Raw genomic sequence first — 14,624 nt, forward strand, 5'->3', positions numbered from 1 at the left:
TTCCAACAAAATAAAAAACATGTAATTTGATTTGTAATTTGATTCCCACTAATGGGGATAAAGGTTTTGAACTTTTTACAAAAGGCTATATATAAGATCATTACATTTCTAAAAAATATGATACCAAAAAAGAGGACATGAATAAAAGAAATCTTCTCTCTTTCCTCTGTACCTATGTGAGAAAAGCCAAACAAATGAAATAAATCACAGTTCTTTTGTCTTGTAGTCTTTGGCAGGAACTTTCCCTTTGAGACAATTGCTCCCCTCCCAGCACTATAGAGAAATTTTCAAGTACAATGGATATGTGATAATCTGAAAAATAAATCTTCTACCCTGAAAACAACAGAGGAAACAAGCTTTATTTTTATTACTGGATTTTTTTTGTGCGTGGTAAAGATACACAATTGACTTTTTCTTCCTACACTTCCAAGACAGAGTAAATTTAAATTTTTAATTTTAGGCTAAAGCATCAAAAATACCGTGGCACACATGAAGCTAGACTACACACATACAAACACTTTTCGATGCACATCGTTCATCCTTGACCTTAAGTAGACAGAGTTTGTATTTTGTTCTATAAGGAAAAAATTAAAACAAATGACTAGAATATTTTATCAGTTTAAGGATGTGCAAGACTTTATATGTTCTGTACATAAAACACATGAAATGGACTTACAAAGATGGAATGTACAAAACCTAAAAAAACTAAAAAAAAAACCCTAAAAAAAAAAAAAGCAGCAAAAAAAAGCATATTCATTTCTAAAACCAGAAGGGTACAATGTATCAAATGATACAGATTTCTAGTACAGGGATATTCTGATACATTATGCAGATTATGGAACATTCCCATGTCATAAAGCAAAAGCATCAGGGTTAAGGCTGTGTTGCTCACAAACATCAACTGAAGTGCGGTACATTCATCAGAAACAACATACCCTATTTAGAATCATTCTATTCTACAATAGAAATATCTTTCATACAATCTCCACAAACAGACCAAATAATCACTACTTACTTCCTTGATGTACATCACAACTTTATACTTGTTGTCATCCATAAATGAAAATCATTTCCTTATGACAAACATAACTTATTGGGCACTTATAGTTTTCATTATGGCAACACTAGATCCTTAGTTATAAAAATATTAACATAATTGTAAAGTTGAAAGCTCTGTAACTTTTACAGAACAAAACAGCATTTACTAATAAATAAGTCTCTAGCAATATTAGACAATATTCGCCGTAAACCATATTGTTTTCTCTTTCCAGTCACATTGCTAAAACTTTAATCTGTGTAAACATGCATTAGTGTTTCTATTGAATTTAACTATGTTCTTCTATTTAAAAAATGAGTGATTTTGCAGTTTGTCCTAAAAGACTCCATGTAACATAACATCTGATTATCTGTTGAAAATCCTTCCAGTAGGTATGTCATTTTAAACAGAACATAAATCTTTGCCATCCATGCCTTCTGTGCTGCTGATCAGTACTGCACTGACGTCAACACTGTACTGGGTGTACCTGGAATTTGGACAAAACAGCTGGCCCGGAGCCTTTTATCAATGTTAATAACTGATAGTTATTATTGCATCAAACAGTGAAATTCTGACCATCACTTACATGGGAGAAAAAGAATCCATCACAAAAAAGGACCAAACTTCTGCTGTGGTAGCTCTCTGTGAGGTCTGTAATCCAAGCATTTCAGCTGAGTAGGTTTAAAAAACACATTGTAACAGCAATGTGTTTCTCAGTTTTCCTGTGCCAGGCACATTAAGGCTGGCTTTATGAAGGGACTGAATAATTCAACTGGGTTTAAATGGCAAGTATTTGCTAGGTAAAGGCAATCCAAATCAGTGTCAATTTTCAGCACTGCTCAGATGAAGTGGGTATGGCCATAGTCAAAATTCTTAAAAAAAACCATATAAAAGGAAGAACAAAGACCTAGAAGTCTTCAGGAAAAGGCTCCATCACACATAACATCTGTTAGTTTGGTTGTAAAGAGAACATATAAAGTTTCAGGTTTCATCCAGATGTAATAAAGTTGACATAGCTAAGCAAAGTCTTATTTATTAGTACCAGATGAAAGGAACTCTCTGATACTCTCTGATAATCTTAAGGGAACAATGTATAAATGTACATGTATGTAAGCATGAAATGGTGTCATTTACAGTATGGGTTTTAACATATAGTTTAGGATTGGATTCCTGTGGCACTCTTGTCAATGGAGGATTTGGCCTATAGTGTTTTCTTAATTCATGGAAATCCTTCCATTTAAATTTAGTAAAATATTTTTACAAAATCCTTGGCCAAATTTGACTGATAGTGTCCTTTAAAAACAGCCTACAGCAATAGCTTATTCCTCTCTTTCCTTTTAGTTTTCAACTTAAAAATTGGTGAAATCCTTTTTCTTAGTGAATAAATATAGCTGAAATGTCATATACATCATCCTTTTTCATTAGGATATTAAGAGTTTTCAAGTTGCTCCAATGTCTAAGATTGATAGTGTGAGTGTTGAATTGAATGTTGATTATAAAGACACTTTTAAAACACAGCTTTGGGTACCATAACATTTGAGTTACAACTGTACTTGATTTTGAGAATACAGTTTATACTATGTAATAGTTTTGACCAACTTCCCTGCAGAATTTTAGCACAAACTGAATTCAAACCCAAAATATTTTGCTTTCTTCATAATAATTACCTTTGTATTTAACATTTGATAAGCAATATTACCAATTTTACAGATACATTTTATGCCAAACCCTGAAACCCTTACATAACACAGCCATCCTACTGAAATCACAAGACTCAAAGGTTTGTAAGATTGGGTTATATGTGCAAAATCAAGTAAAGGAGAGAGAACAATAAATATAATTATTCAAAAAAAGAGACTACTTCATCTTTATGAATTGCAGGATCTACTCTTATTTTAACATTAAATGTTTCTTTACAGAAAAACTGGAAGTGAAAGGCATGTTTCTCAAAAGAGTCGGAACAACAGATTTCACCTGTTAGAAATAAGCCGATATTTAAAACAAGCAATTTAAAAACAAATCTCTTCCATATTTGCAGGCTGGCAGACATGCTTAAAATATCTCCCCATTCGTTGCCCCCACCCCACTTTGTTTTGGAATCTTAAAAAAGAAGAAAAGCAAGATACGACTCCAAACAATTTCCACCATTGGCACATGCTAACTAGCTCCTCTACCAAGGTTTGAGACAGAATATGGCCCTATATCATCATACCCTAGCAACATCTTGTGACTCTTGAGTTCATATTCTTAATAAAGCTAATGCTTCTGAAAAGGGACAGGTGCACATTATAAACAAGAAAATAATGATAGCAGAGCCAAGTCATTGGTTGTAAGCATTTTCAATTAGATTGGTGTTTCACAAGGAACAGATTTTGTGGGGGACTCTCTTCAGAGTGCTGCCATACTCAAAAGGATTTTACAGTTCAGCTGAAATCACTTACACTTAATCTCTTCATTATTGTGTCACACACACACACACACACACACACACACGTACGTAACGGGACAAATCCTGCAGCCCCCGTTTTGTCTTTAAAGAAAGTTTTTTATGAAGGATTGCAGGAACTGGTTAAATTTTTAATTATTTGAGATGTACTTTTCTTAAGTTAAAAACTAATAGCTTTGGTAACCCTTGGTTTTCATCATACAACTCAGTTAACCAAAGTTCCTTTGGTTGTACAATGTAGGTCCTCCAAAAGGGTACCTGTCTGGCTTTCTATCCTGCATGATGCTATGTTGTTGAACACAATGGGTTGTCTCAAGAAAGCACAGCAAGGAACGTGTATGGAAGAGTGGTACACATGAGTTTAATTGAGTTGACATCATATAACTGTGCTGACCCTGATTCTAATGAATTAGTTGTGTGTTAATGGGTCCATCATTCTATAGAAATTCAGCTGTCACTAATGTTATTACAATAAAGTCTTCTCAAAGCTTTAGAAAGTTCAGGTTTTTTCAAAGTCCTTACAGCCTATTGAGCATTAGGAGGGGTGAGAAACAAGCACATAAAACAATCCTTCATTAATCCCACAAAGAGTAAGAAGTTTGCATTGATGCTTGTAGTGCTAAAAGTTGAGCTGTGTTAGGTCTCACAATTACAGCTAGAAGATTTTGTATGACTTAACTTTATATTTTTCCTAAAAGAACCTACTGTTTATAGTTACTAAGTCTGAAGAACGTTACAAGTGTAATACCTACCATGATAATGAGATCTAGAAGAGTCACAGACTTCATTTCTGGGTTAAATAATGCATACCAATGACACTTTTCAAATTTGGAAGCTCAAAACAGGAGCTATCCTTTCCAGGTCAAACAAACCCATTCAAATAGTTTGGGGTTTTTTAAATTCCCTTTTTTATATTGGAAAATTAGTCAACTATATAAATTCCTGTTCCATAAGCTGCAGTTCACATATTCAATATTTCATTGTCTTCATGAATTCAGCAAAGAGGGTTTTGTTTACTAACCCTTACAACAAAAAGTTCCATGACGAACATAAGAGATGCAAGTCCTACGTAAACATGGTACATTTGGAAATTAACATGAGAAGTCCACTGAAGACACCTTCCATTATTAAAAATGAATTCTTTTACGTAGTGGACATCCAGCAGAGAGAACAATTTAGGATCTCTGGGACCAGTCGTATGTTTAGGGCAGAGAATTATCCATTCCAAAGCCCATTGTTACTGTAAGTACCGATAGACCTTGAAGCAATGATTTCCAGAATCTGCAACTACAACATGGCCATCTGAAGTTAGGGCTAGACCTTGGGGACCATAAAGTGGGTCAGCAGATGTGTTAATGTAGGATAAAAATGATCCACTTCCATCAAAAACCTTCAAGGGAAAGAAAACACATACCAAATGTTATGAATGAAAAATAAAAGTAATGGGCCACATTCCTCTCTCAGTGACATTGGTATATGTCTGAAATGATTTCAGGAACTAGTGTGAATTTACACCATTCTAAGTGAGAGCAGAATCTGACCCAGTATCTCAAAATTAAAAAGTCACATTTATAAATATATTTCCCTATGAAGCCTATCTACACATCTGTTTGCCAAAAATTAAAAACATACAATCACATTAAAAATAAAGCCAGCAGCTGTTCCTCACTCCAAAAATAATCAACTACAAACAACCCAATCAACACCTCCTTTCTCTTCCAAATATCAGTGATCATGACCCTTCAAACTCCTACAGAGATACACAGGTCTGAATCTGTTAGTTTCTCAGAGCATAAATTACTTGGATTAGGAAGAAAAGTATGCTTCATGGAGAATTTTTCAACAGCTCCTTTTCTTTTATAACAAACAAGCATCAACTTAAACATTTCTGCTTATACATATGTTTAGTTGTTTATTAGATATGTTTTGCAAATGACAATAATATACAATAATTTATCACTGAAACTTATCATTGAATATAAGAAGTGCAACTTTAACAACAAATACTGAATATGTTCTCAGTTAAAAAGGAGAAAAGACTAAAGAATAAAGGAAAGAAAGTGCCTGGACTGGCCTCAGGGCTCAGACAGATCATTTTCTTTTTCTGAGTTTTAAAGTATTCTATCTTCTATTAAATTTCTGTTAAAGTGAAATTACCACCCCCAAGGTAGATCCAGGGGGTGTGGTGGTGCAATTACAACCCATCTTCTGCTCTGTAGTACAGTGAGGAATCGCTACCACCAGGCCAGGGGGAGACACAGCCAGAGGGGACTAGGCACAGGAAAGGGGGATCTGCCCATTGCTGCTGTCCATGGCACTCTGAACATCTGGTCCCAAAAGATGGTGGCCCTGGGCTGGCAGGGAAAACCCAGGGGGAATGGTAAGGGAGCATTGACCCATCTGTGGATGCAGTTCCTGGCTGACCCCAGCACCCCATAGAGCCACTCCCCATATCTGGAGCCCCCCAAACCAGGAAGGGGGATATCTGCCTGCCACTCATCTCAGCTGACTGGGAGCAGGGGGAGCCCTAGGGCTGTTCATGGTGTGCTCTAGCTGGGGGCTGCAGAGAGCGGCTGCCTGGGATGCTGAGTTTGGCTAGGGGTAGCAGTGACAGTGGACAGTCTCTACCTTCCTTCACCTGCTCACTGCCTGCCCCCTCTAGGTGACCTCATTGGGCCTGCAGACGCCAGCCGCATCTCATGCTCCCCACCATGGTTGGGCTGTGGTATGGGTCACATCTGCTACACATCATTTTTTAAAATCCTAGATCCATCTATGCTAGCACCTGTACAGTACTGAATAAGCCTCCTGTGTAAAACAGTTGTATGTGATTTTTCATTTGAGGCCAATTGTATTTGCAGAGTACAGTGCATTATGGGAATACCTCAGGCTTAACGTTAAGGGCTCTGCATGTACCAGTGGCTACAGAAGCTGTGGCAGAAATGCCACCGTCTGTGTCCCTCTCCAGAGATCGGTCTCTGCCAGCGTGAGAGGCTGGTATTGAATTCTTCAAGGCGGGGGATCTGCCTCCCTGCCTACATGACAAAAGCCTGGTGCCTTGGAGGCGGATTCTCTGGTCAGCTGGGGGGGGGGAGGGAAAAGCCCCGCTCACTGACCCAGGTAGCCAGTGATGCTTTTTTGAATTGGTTGGCTAGTGGCCAGCACTGGCAGCTTCGATTGGACCGGGCTGCTGAGGTTAGAAAGGTTATTTAAAGGCCCGGTCCAGGAAGAAGGGAAGCCTTTAGCCATGCGGTCACCCAGGTGATTCTGAAACTGGCTCTCTCCTCATAACCGCATGCTCAAAGAGGGACCTGCCTCCAGAGGAAAACTCCAACCACCTCTGGATGATACGTGTGAGTAAGCTACTCGAAATCCGACTAGATATTTAGCTTACAGTAACTCAGATGCGAGATCAAAAGGCTACCTCAGCCATACTGGTTTGCTCTATGGGATCCCTCTGATATTCCTCTGATATTTCTATGTTACTGCTCTACCTTTTACCCTGTTTTCATCCTACCCCCTGTAATCAATAAAAGTTCTCCTTTGTGACCGGTGTGGGAGACTTATTGAGGGGTGGGTTTAAATTATGCCTAGGAGGGCCCTTAGGTCTGTGGACTAAGGGAGACTTTCCTAATAAGCCCCAGACTTGGGGAAGTGCCCCAAGTGCCTGTATTGGGTCTAGTACTCATTGGACGATCAGGCCTGTGTTTTCCAAGGTGCGCAGAGCCAGAATTGAGTCCAAAGCCTTGGATGGTGGCAGCGGGAACCCCAGGCTAGTGGGTGTGCTCCAGGGAAGGGGTCAGCCGGACATGAGGCACCCCAGAGAGGGCACTCGGAGCCTGGAAGCTGGTTGGGCACAGTGAGGTGGGCGGCTCAACACAGGAGCGCCCCCAGTGGCCCGCCACAGAAACAGAAGAGGTTTTTTAGTGTTCTGTGGCAGAAAGTGGGAACAAACAACCAGTGATCCCCAAGAGAAAAATTAAGAGGAGCAAGTCCTCAGGTCACCACCCGGAAGAGCCAGGATGGAGGAAACAAGTGTCTTCTAGAATAAGACCAGAGTTTACTACCATACTTTCTCCCAAAAGACACATTAACATAAAGGGAGAAGCCCAGGCTAATCTAGGAAGGAGAACCTTAGAAGACATGAGCCACCCCTGTTGGGGCAAAAGGTGTGGTTTCAATCCAGCTCAGATCTTTATCCTACAGATATAAAGGCACCATTCACACGGTAGTTGGATGAGGAAGTCCATTCACCCAGCCCCTGCGTTCTGACACAGAACAGAGCAAAGTGCCTGATTTTTTCAGGAGATTAAAAGCCAGCCAGAGGCATTCAGCAAACCCAGCTAGAAGCACTTCTCAACAAGATAAATATCTATTAGCTGCCTCCTATCATCTGAGAGATATTTTAAAAATGTGGTTGTCTGAAGAATAGCACTATCTATGCCATTCAGAAATTCAACTGTTCAATTTGCCATTCTCTCTACGTTTTTGCATATCTTGGTATCCCAATTTCACATGGCATGATGAGACTATTTCATAATATCTACGGGGTGGTACTCAGAAAGAGAAGCAGCTATCAATTGTAACATAGCAGTTGGTAGCCTATGCCATAAAGGCGATGTAATAAACTCTGGTTCAGTTTGCTCTGAAGAAAACTTCTTCCAGGCACAGTATTTACATGTGTACCCAGCCTTACAGTAGTTTGAGCTGGGGTGGACTGGCAGAGGGTCCAAGGGGTCAGTCCTGGGCTCTAGGTGGTGGTGGTGGAGGGGCTGGCTGGGGCATGTGGGTGTTAAAGTGCCAAGATAGGCAGCAGGTAGCCCCCGGGCTTTAGCACTCTTGTGCCCCAGCTAGCCCCTGGCATGGTCTACACATGTGTTTCAGTGGAGTAAATTACTCTGCTGTAGGACAGTACTGTCATTGACATTACTATCCTATTATGGAGTAAATTAATATACTGCACCCTAATACCAGTGCATGTGTAGACTGTGATGCTTTACTGTAGAGCTAATTAGTCAACTCCACAGTAAACGCACCCAATGAGAAACAAATTGATGGGTCTGGTCTATTTTTAGAGAATGGGTAACTTAATCACAATAATTCTATCAGCCTTTTTAGCAGTCATAGCGGGGTCTGAGAACTGAAAGAACACGGAAACTATTAACCCTTCTACTCTTAAAAGTGACCATCAGCATTGACGTATGTTAAAGGTTGTGTTAGAAAGCCTGTCTTGGCTAATTCACCTCTTTTGTGGGAAAACAGAAGACTTGAATTTCCAGGAATGTCATTCTAGTACCTCTCATATTATTTAATTTTTTAAACTATATATACACATATATACATTTATTTAAAAAAAATGTCTACCTGTATTCGACTGTTTCCCCAGTCTGCTACAATAATATTTCCATTAGAATCTACAGCTACTCCTGTTGGAGCATTAAACTGGCCATTTCCTTCTCCATTAGATCCAAACTTCAATATGAATTCTCCTTCTTGGTTAAATACCTACATAATTAAAAAAAATAGAGACAGAGTGAACAAAGGATTAGTTCAGACATTATCTAAACCTCTACTGATCTGGACAGCTGAGGCTGTCCAGTTCATTGCTACTGGCATTACTGGGGGCAACTACACTAGCAAAGCAGAAGAGTCAGAATTAAATGCACCCAAGAGTCTCCTTCCTTCTGGATAAGCCTTGCTTTTCTGAGCACTCTTGACCTAGGTATTTTGGTTTCTTATTTCCTTTTCTCTGGTTTTAATAATGTAAAAGTGTTGTGTTTACTTTGCTGATAGAAACAGTAAGGTATACGTTATAAAGCTGGAGTTATGCTTTCCTAAAACAGTATATGAAACAGTCAGTCTATTTACATTTCATCATACTCAAATGCTTAACATTTCATTTTGGGGATATGGATGACAGGTGAAATAGGAATGAAGAACAAAAGAACAAAAATCTGTCGGGATTCACTCAGATCACCAAACCTAAACTACACCCTGAACAGGGAGAGGAAGAATGAGTTAATTAAAAGAAAAAGTGCTCTATTCCAAGAATCACACAAAACCTAAACCATCTCAAAGTTCTGAAAAATGTGGGTTTAAGAATAAGACTCAACCATATAGAACAGGTGTTTGTTTTTTTTTCTTTTTCCACACATTGAGTCATACAGTCTAACCTGTATACAAGGGGCTCATTTTGCAATCAGAAAAGTATCCAACATGCAAAGTGGCTTCTAGCTCATCCCAGTCCCAATCAGTGCTGTTAATTGCAGTATGGGTACAGAATGTCAGGACACCTTTTGTCATACCTTTGTGCCTAGTGACCTAGGAAATGGGGAGCGCAAAGGCTATACCTGGCTTGCACTCCTAGTCAGTTCAGAAGCAGTTGACTAAAGCAACCTTTCATTAACCATCAGAGCTAGATGGGCCTGAGAACAATAGGAAATTGCACCCTCTCTATGGGTTATACAGCAACTGTGCTGAAGATGCATAAATAGTTTCTAAAAAATTATCCAGGAAACAGAGAGCTGGAAAGGTTCTATCACTAATCCTGATGTGGTGAGGGAAAGCATGCTTAGCCTGTGTTTCAGACAGGACTAAGAAAGAGAAATCATTTTTCATAGCCAAAACATGTTTGACTTGTCTTGGACCATCCTGTGAAACTTCTGTTCTGACTCAAGACCTAGGCATTTGCAGGAGCTCCCGTGTAAGAACCATGTCTCCAAAGTGAATGGTACAAGAAGGGGGTTGCATTAAAGTTATGAGATTTGGTAAATTTTTAAGAGAAATTTTTCTGGAGGCACAGAATGCCTATGGTGACCATATTTCTTGGATCTCAATGAGTGACAGGCTTTCCCTCCTTTCCACTCTGAACTGTGCCCAGCTTTTTCCAGGCACCAATCTCAAAGGAAAGCAGGGCAGAAGAGGTGCCTGGAGCAAAGCACATGGGTGAGCAGGGCAGTAAGACACCTGTCCCAGCTGCCTTGTTAGTTCCTTCAAATGAGTGTTTTTGTCCAGTGGGAGGTTTCTGCAAATGGGACAAAAGTGTTCATTTGAAGAAACCAAAAAAACACCCAGGACGGGTGTCTAAACCAGGACCGTCGCAGCAAAAATAGGATGTATGGTAACCCTAAGAATGCAGCTCTACTTGAGAATGCATCTGACAGACAAATTAGGGAGAAGCGTGAACCATGACTGTACTGTTAAGTGGGAATGATGCCTTCAAGTCTTGTTTGCACTTTAAACCTACCATGCTCTCAAACAGGCCACACTACTCTGTGTGGGCTGTCTCCTAAACCAGAAGCAGTGTAGCCACATCCACACAGTGTTGTGGTGGTGCAGGGGGACAGAGGCTAATTGGCTCCATCATTTAACAGCATGGGCATGTTCCACACTCCTGTGACAAAGCAGCAAGAAGGAAAGAGTGCAGACACCAAACAATGTGGTTCTGTATTTTCATAGCATTACTGGGGACTCTAGGTAACCTGTCTGGGCAAGAGAAGACCAGCCATAAGCCATAATGATTTGCTAGTACAGGGAGTCAGAAATAAAAAGAAGAAAAATAATTCAAGATAAGAGACTTATACTGGGCTGCACTGGCAGGTGCATTGCCAGCAGGTCTTCTGGAAGGGAGACAAATTTTCAAATCAAATAATTTGTAGGGTGGTCCCTGAAGTAAAAACGGAACAAGATAACGAGAAAAAGCAGAGACATGCTTATCTATTTCCAGGGTAGAAAAACGAATTATCACTGAGGGGCAGAAGTCCGGCTTGAATGGGTTGCCATGGGAGAAGAAGTTGAAAGAAAACAGAGATCCCTGAAGGGAAACGGTGGTAATTATCATCAGGGATTATGTTTCATTTAAGCTTGATGTGATGTGGAAATGTTTTGGGGGTACTGGAGGATTTTAAGTACTAAAATAACATTTGAGAGATTGTGCTCTGCTTCACCTTCTAAGAAGAAAATAATAATTATCTTCACAACGTACAAAAAACTGTCCAATTTGTCAACAATTATATACACTGACTTTAGAGTAGAACACCACAAAAATAAGAATAGAAAATAATAGAAATATAAGAAAAGGCTTTTTATTCAGTTTAAATACTAGTTGGGTGAAACAATAATGTTATCTACTGGAGTCACAACTGGATCAGAGAGACACTGTTTAATCTTATTAGAAAGTAATGTGTAGATTTAAAATTTATTTGAGGCCACATTTCTTATACCTCCTTTGACTTTATTTGTGTCTTGTAAGCTGTTTTAGTTTCAGAAGCGCTCATCAGTCATTCATATTGCTGCAGTGAGCCCTACTGGTCAAGGTATCATTTATCAAGTCAAACTACTTGTGCTCCTAAACCCATGTAAACAATCTGCTTTATGGCTCCTGCAGTGGTGTTGCTTTCTTTGTTGTAATCCAAACCACATGACATGAACTATTTCCTCCCTAACTCAAAAAGTATAAAAAAGCTAGATGATTCAGCATAAGGTTAAAAATATTAGTGGACATTTTATCATTCATGTGACAGTAAGCACACAAGACTTTAAGTGAGATAAATAGTAAAATATATTGCTCTCTGCATTATTAATCTGACAACAACAAAAATGTACTGGTAGTCATATCGCAGGGGTTTAGGTTGTAGCTGTGTTGGTCTAAGGACATAGGCAGACAAGGTTCCTTGGGTGAATTTGATATCTTTTATTAGACCAACCCAAATAGTTGGAGAAAAGTCATTAAGCAAGCTTTCGGGTTCAAAAACCCTTCGTCAGGCTAAGGAAGTTTCAGCAATTGGTGTGTACTCTTCCTGGATGCCTGACAAAGGGTTTTTGAACCCGAAAGCTTGCTTGCTTAATAACTTTTCTCCAACTATTTGGGTTGGTCTAATAAAAGATATCAAATTCACCAAAGGAACCTTGTCTGCCTGGTAGTCATATGACTTTAACTAGTCATGACCCAGGACTCCACTTGCATACAACAGACATCATCAAGAAGATGACTGGTTTTGCCAAATCCAGGAACGTGTGGTTTAAATGTTATGGGTGGAGTTATGCAGGCATTAAGACTAGATGGCCAGGAATGGCTCCTATGACATTTAAGATACAAATCTATGAAAATATAATTTGACATTTAACATGTGATCTCCATTCACTATGCTTTGTTATACTATTTTTAGGTTATAAATGATGGAAGCTTTTCTTGAAACTATCTAAGGGAAACAGAAGCCTTTCCTTTCATGATATCAGAAAAAGCACACACTATAAAAGACACAATTTGGCAGAAAGCTAAATAACAAACTCATTATATTTGCTATCACTCCAATTTATAACTTTCACTTAAGCTATATTATTTAATTAGGAAAAAGTGTCCCCAAATCAAGACAATCAATTATTCCTGCATTTCGAAATTACTTAAATGCAACAGTTAACGTCTCAGAATGTCCATTCCTTAATTAAGTCTTTTTTTCTTATCAAAGCTTGTAAATTTAATTATACAGTATAAAACATGAAGGTGTTGCTTCAATGAGATTTAATTTTCCTCAAGAAAATAAGATGTTAAAATAAAAGCTAAACAAAACTGCCAGAATAGCAAAGTGGTATTAATTAACAGTACCTTGACAGAATGATTATGGAAATCTGTAACAATAATTTCATTGTTACTATTTACAGCAGCAAAATGAGGACCTGCAATGCAGAAAAGGAAAAAATAATACAAAAATAAACAAACCAGTATTTTTACTTAATGATTTAAGAAATGATGAAAATCTCATCTATCCTTAAGAAGATTTTCAAAGTTAGTTACTGAGCAATACTACTTAAATGAGAACAACACTTCAGAATTAAGAATTATTTCACCTCTGTTTTTCAAATAACAGCACTATTTTTAATGGGCAAATTTACTGTCCTCCTACAACTCATATCATAGTTTTATCTATAATAAAGCTTGTTTTTTCATTTATTACAAACCAATTATTTTATAGGAGTTATAGACCTTAATTAACATGGCACGGTACTTGAGCTCAGAGCAGGTTCTTCTAAACAAAAGCTTTTCTAAACAAATTTGCAGTTTTAAATTAAATGACAATGATTCACATACAGTGTGTTCAATTTTCATAAACATTCAGGAATTTAAATTCTAAAACAAGTATGTCATCATGAGTGAATGAATATAATTAGAAAAAGGCTCTTTTATTAGAAAAACTTGGCTCTGTATATCAAAGTTGCACATGCAAATTCTGGCAAAAACTAAACCTTAAATTTCAAAACACAGATACTTCAACTAGAAGTGCCATATATGCTACCTAACGAAACTGACACAGAAGTCATAGTTTCAGTATTTGTGATCAATTCATTGAGCAAGAAAGGTGAAACTATGTACACTCAAATTCAAATAGTGACTGAATCTAGGAAGTTGTGATATTCACCACAAAGAAGAGCTAAATCAATCAGATGATTTATTGCAACTTTTTTGCTTGGCTGAACTCAGGAACTTAATCCAATGAGTTTTAAAAAGAAAGGAAAATATTGTTACCAAAGCTTTTTGGGTACAATTAACTTTTGGCAGAACTAAAGCCAAAGCAAATATAATATGCACAATTATAGTGCACCATATGGCACTGTTAAGAGTCCCTAATGTAATAAAACTAGAGCATGTTCAGCTACCTGATCTGTTAGAGATGCCAACCTAGAAAAGATTGGAACAGCATGTAGTGTAAGGGCCTATTCCTCCTGTTCCATACACTCTTCTTCACTGCAGACTAAGTTATGTGGAATCTTAGTTTCAATATTAAAAAGAAAGGAATGCACAAAAGCATAACATGATTACATGTGCAAACTGGATAACAGCATGTGCAAATGCCCAGCTTGACATGGTATTGGTAGTTTCTCAATAGCAGCCATTTCCACTTCTATAACCATGCATGACTAATTTTACACTTAAAAACTCTGTGCTTGTTTTCAAAGCTGCAAAATACTATTTATGCAACTATGTAGGTGGGGGATTAGCTAATATTTGTATGATTTTTTAAAGATATAAAGGGCTGTCAAGGTGGTAATTATCATTAATAGTTGAGTGCAGACATTTTGAAGCATTTATAAATTACCTTTTCAGATCTACCCTCCCTGGGTCACTAGTCTGAAACATTTCCAGGC

At 38.2% G+C, this 14,624-nt stretch overlaps 1 protein-coding gene across 9 annotated transcripts in view; it reads right to left on the minus strand.

Annotated features, from left to right (window-relative positions):
* Positions 1–341: 341 nt before the first annotated feature.
* The window catches only part of TRIM2 (tripartite motif containing 2), a 157,000-nt gene continuing 142,717 nt past the window's right edge, over positions 342–14,624 (minus strand). For all 9 annotated transcript variants that reach the window (XM_059721954.1, XM_019481478.2, XM_019481479.2 and 6 more), the window contains 3 exons: positions 13,087–13,157; positions 8,847–8,987; positions 342–4,872 (listed from right to left, as the gene is read on the minus strand). In XM_059721954.1, coding sequence (XP_059577937.1) covers positions 4,720–4,872; positions 8,847–8,987; positions 13,087–13,157 — 365 coding nt within the window. In that variant the 3' untranslated portion in view covers positions 342–4,719. The remainder of the gene's footprint in view (positions 4,873–8,846; positions 8,988–13,086; positions 13,158–14,624) is intronic.

The sequence above is a fragment of the Alligator mississippiensis genome, chromosome 2 (genome assembly GCF_030867095.1).
Source record: "Alligator mississippiensis isolate rAllMis1 chromosome 2, rAllMis1, whole genome shotgun sequence".
Classification (NCBI taxonomy): Eukaryota; Metazoa; Chordata; order Crocodylia; family Alligatoridae; genus Alligator; species Alligator mississippiensis.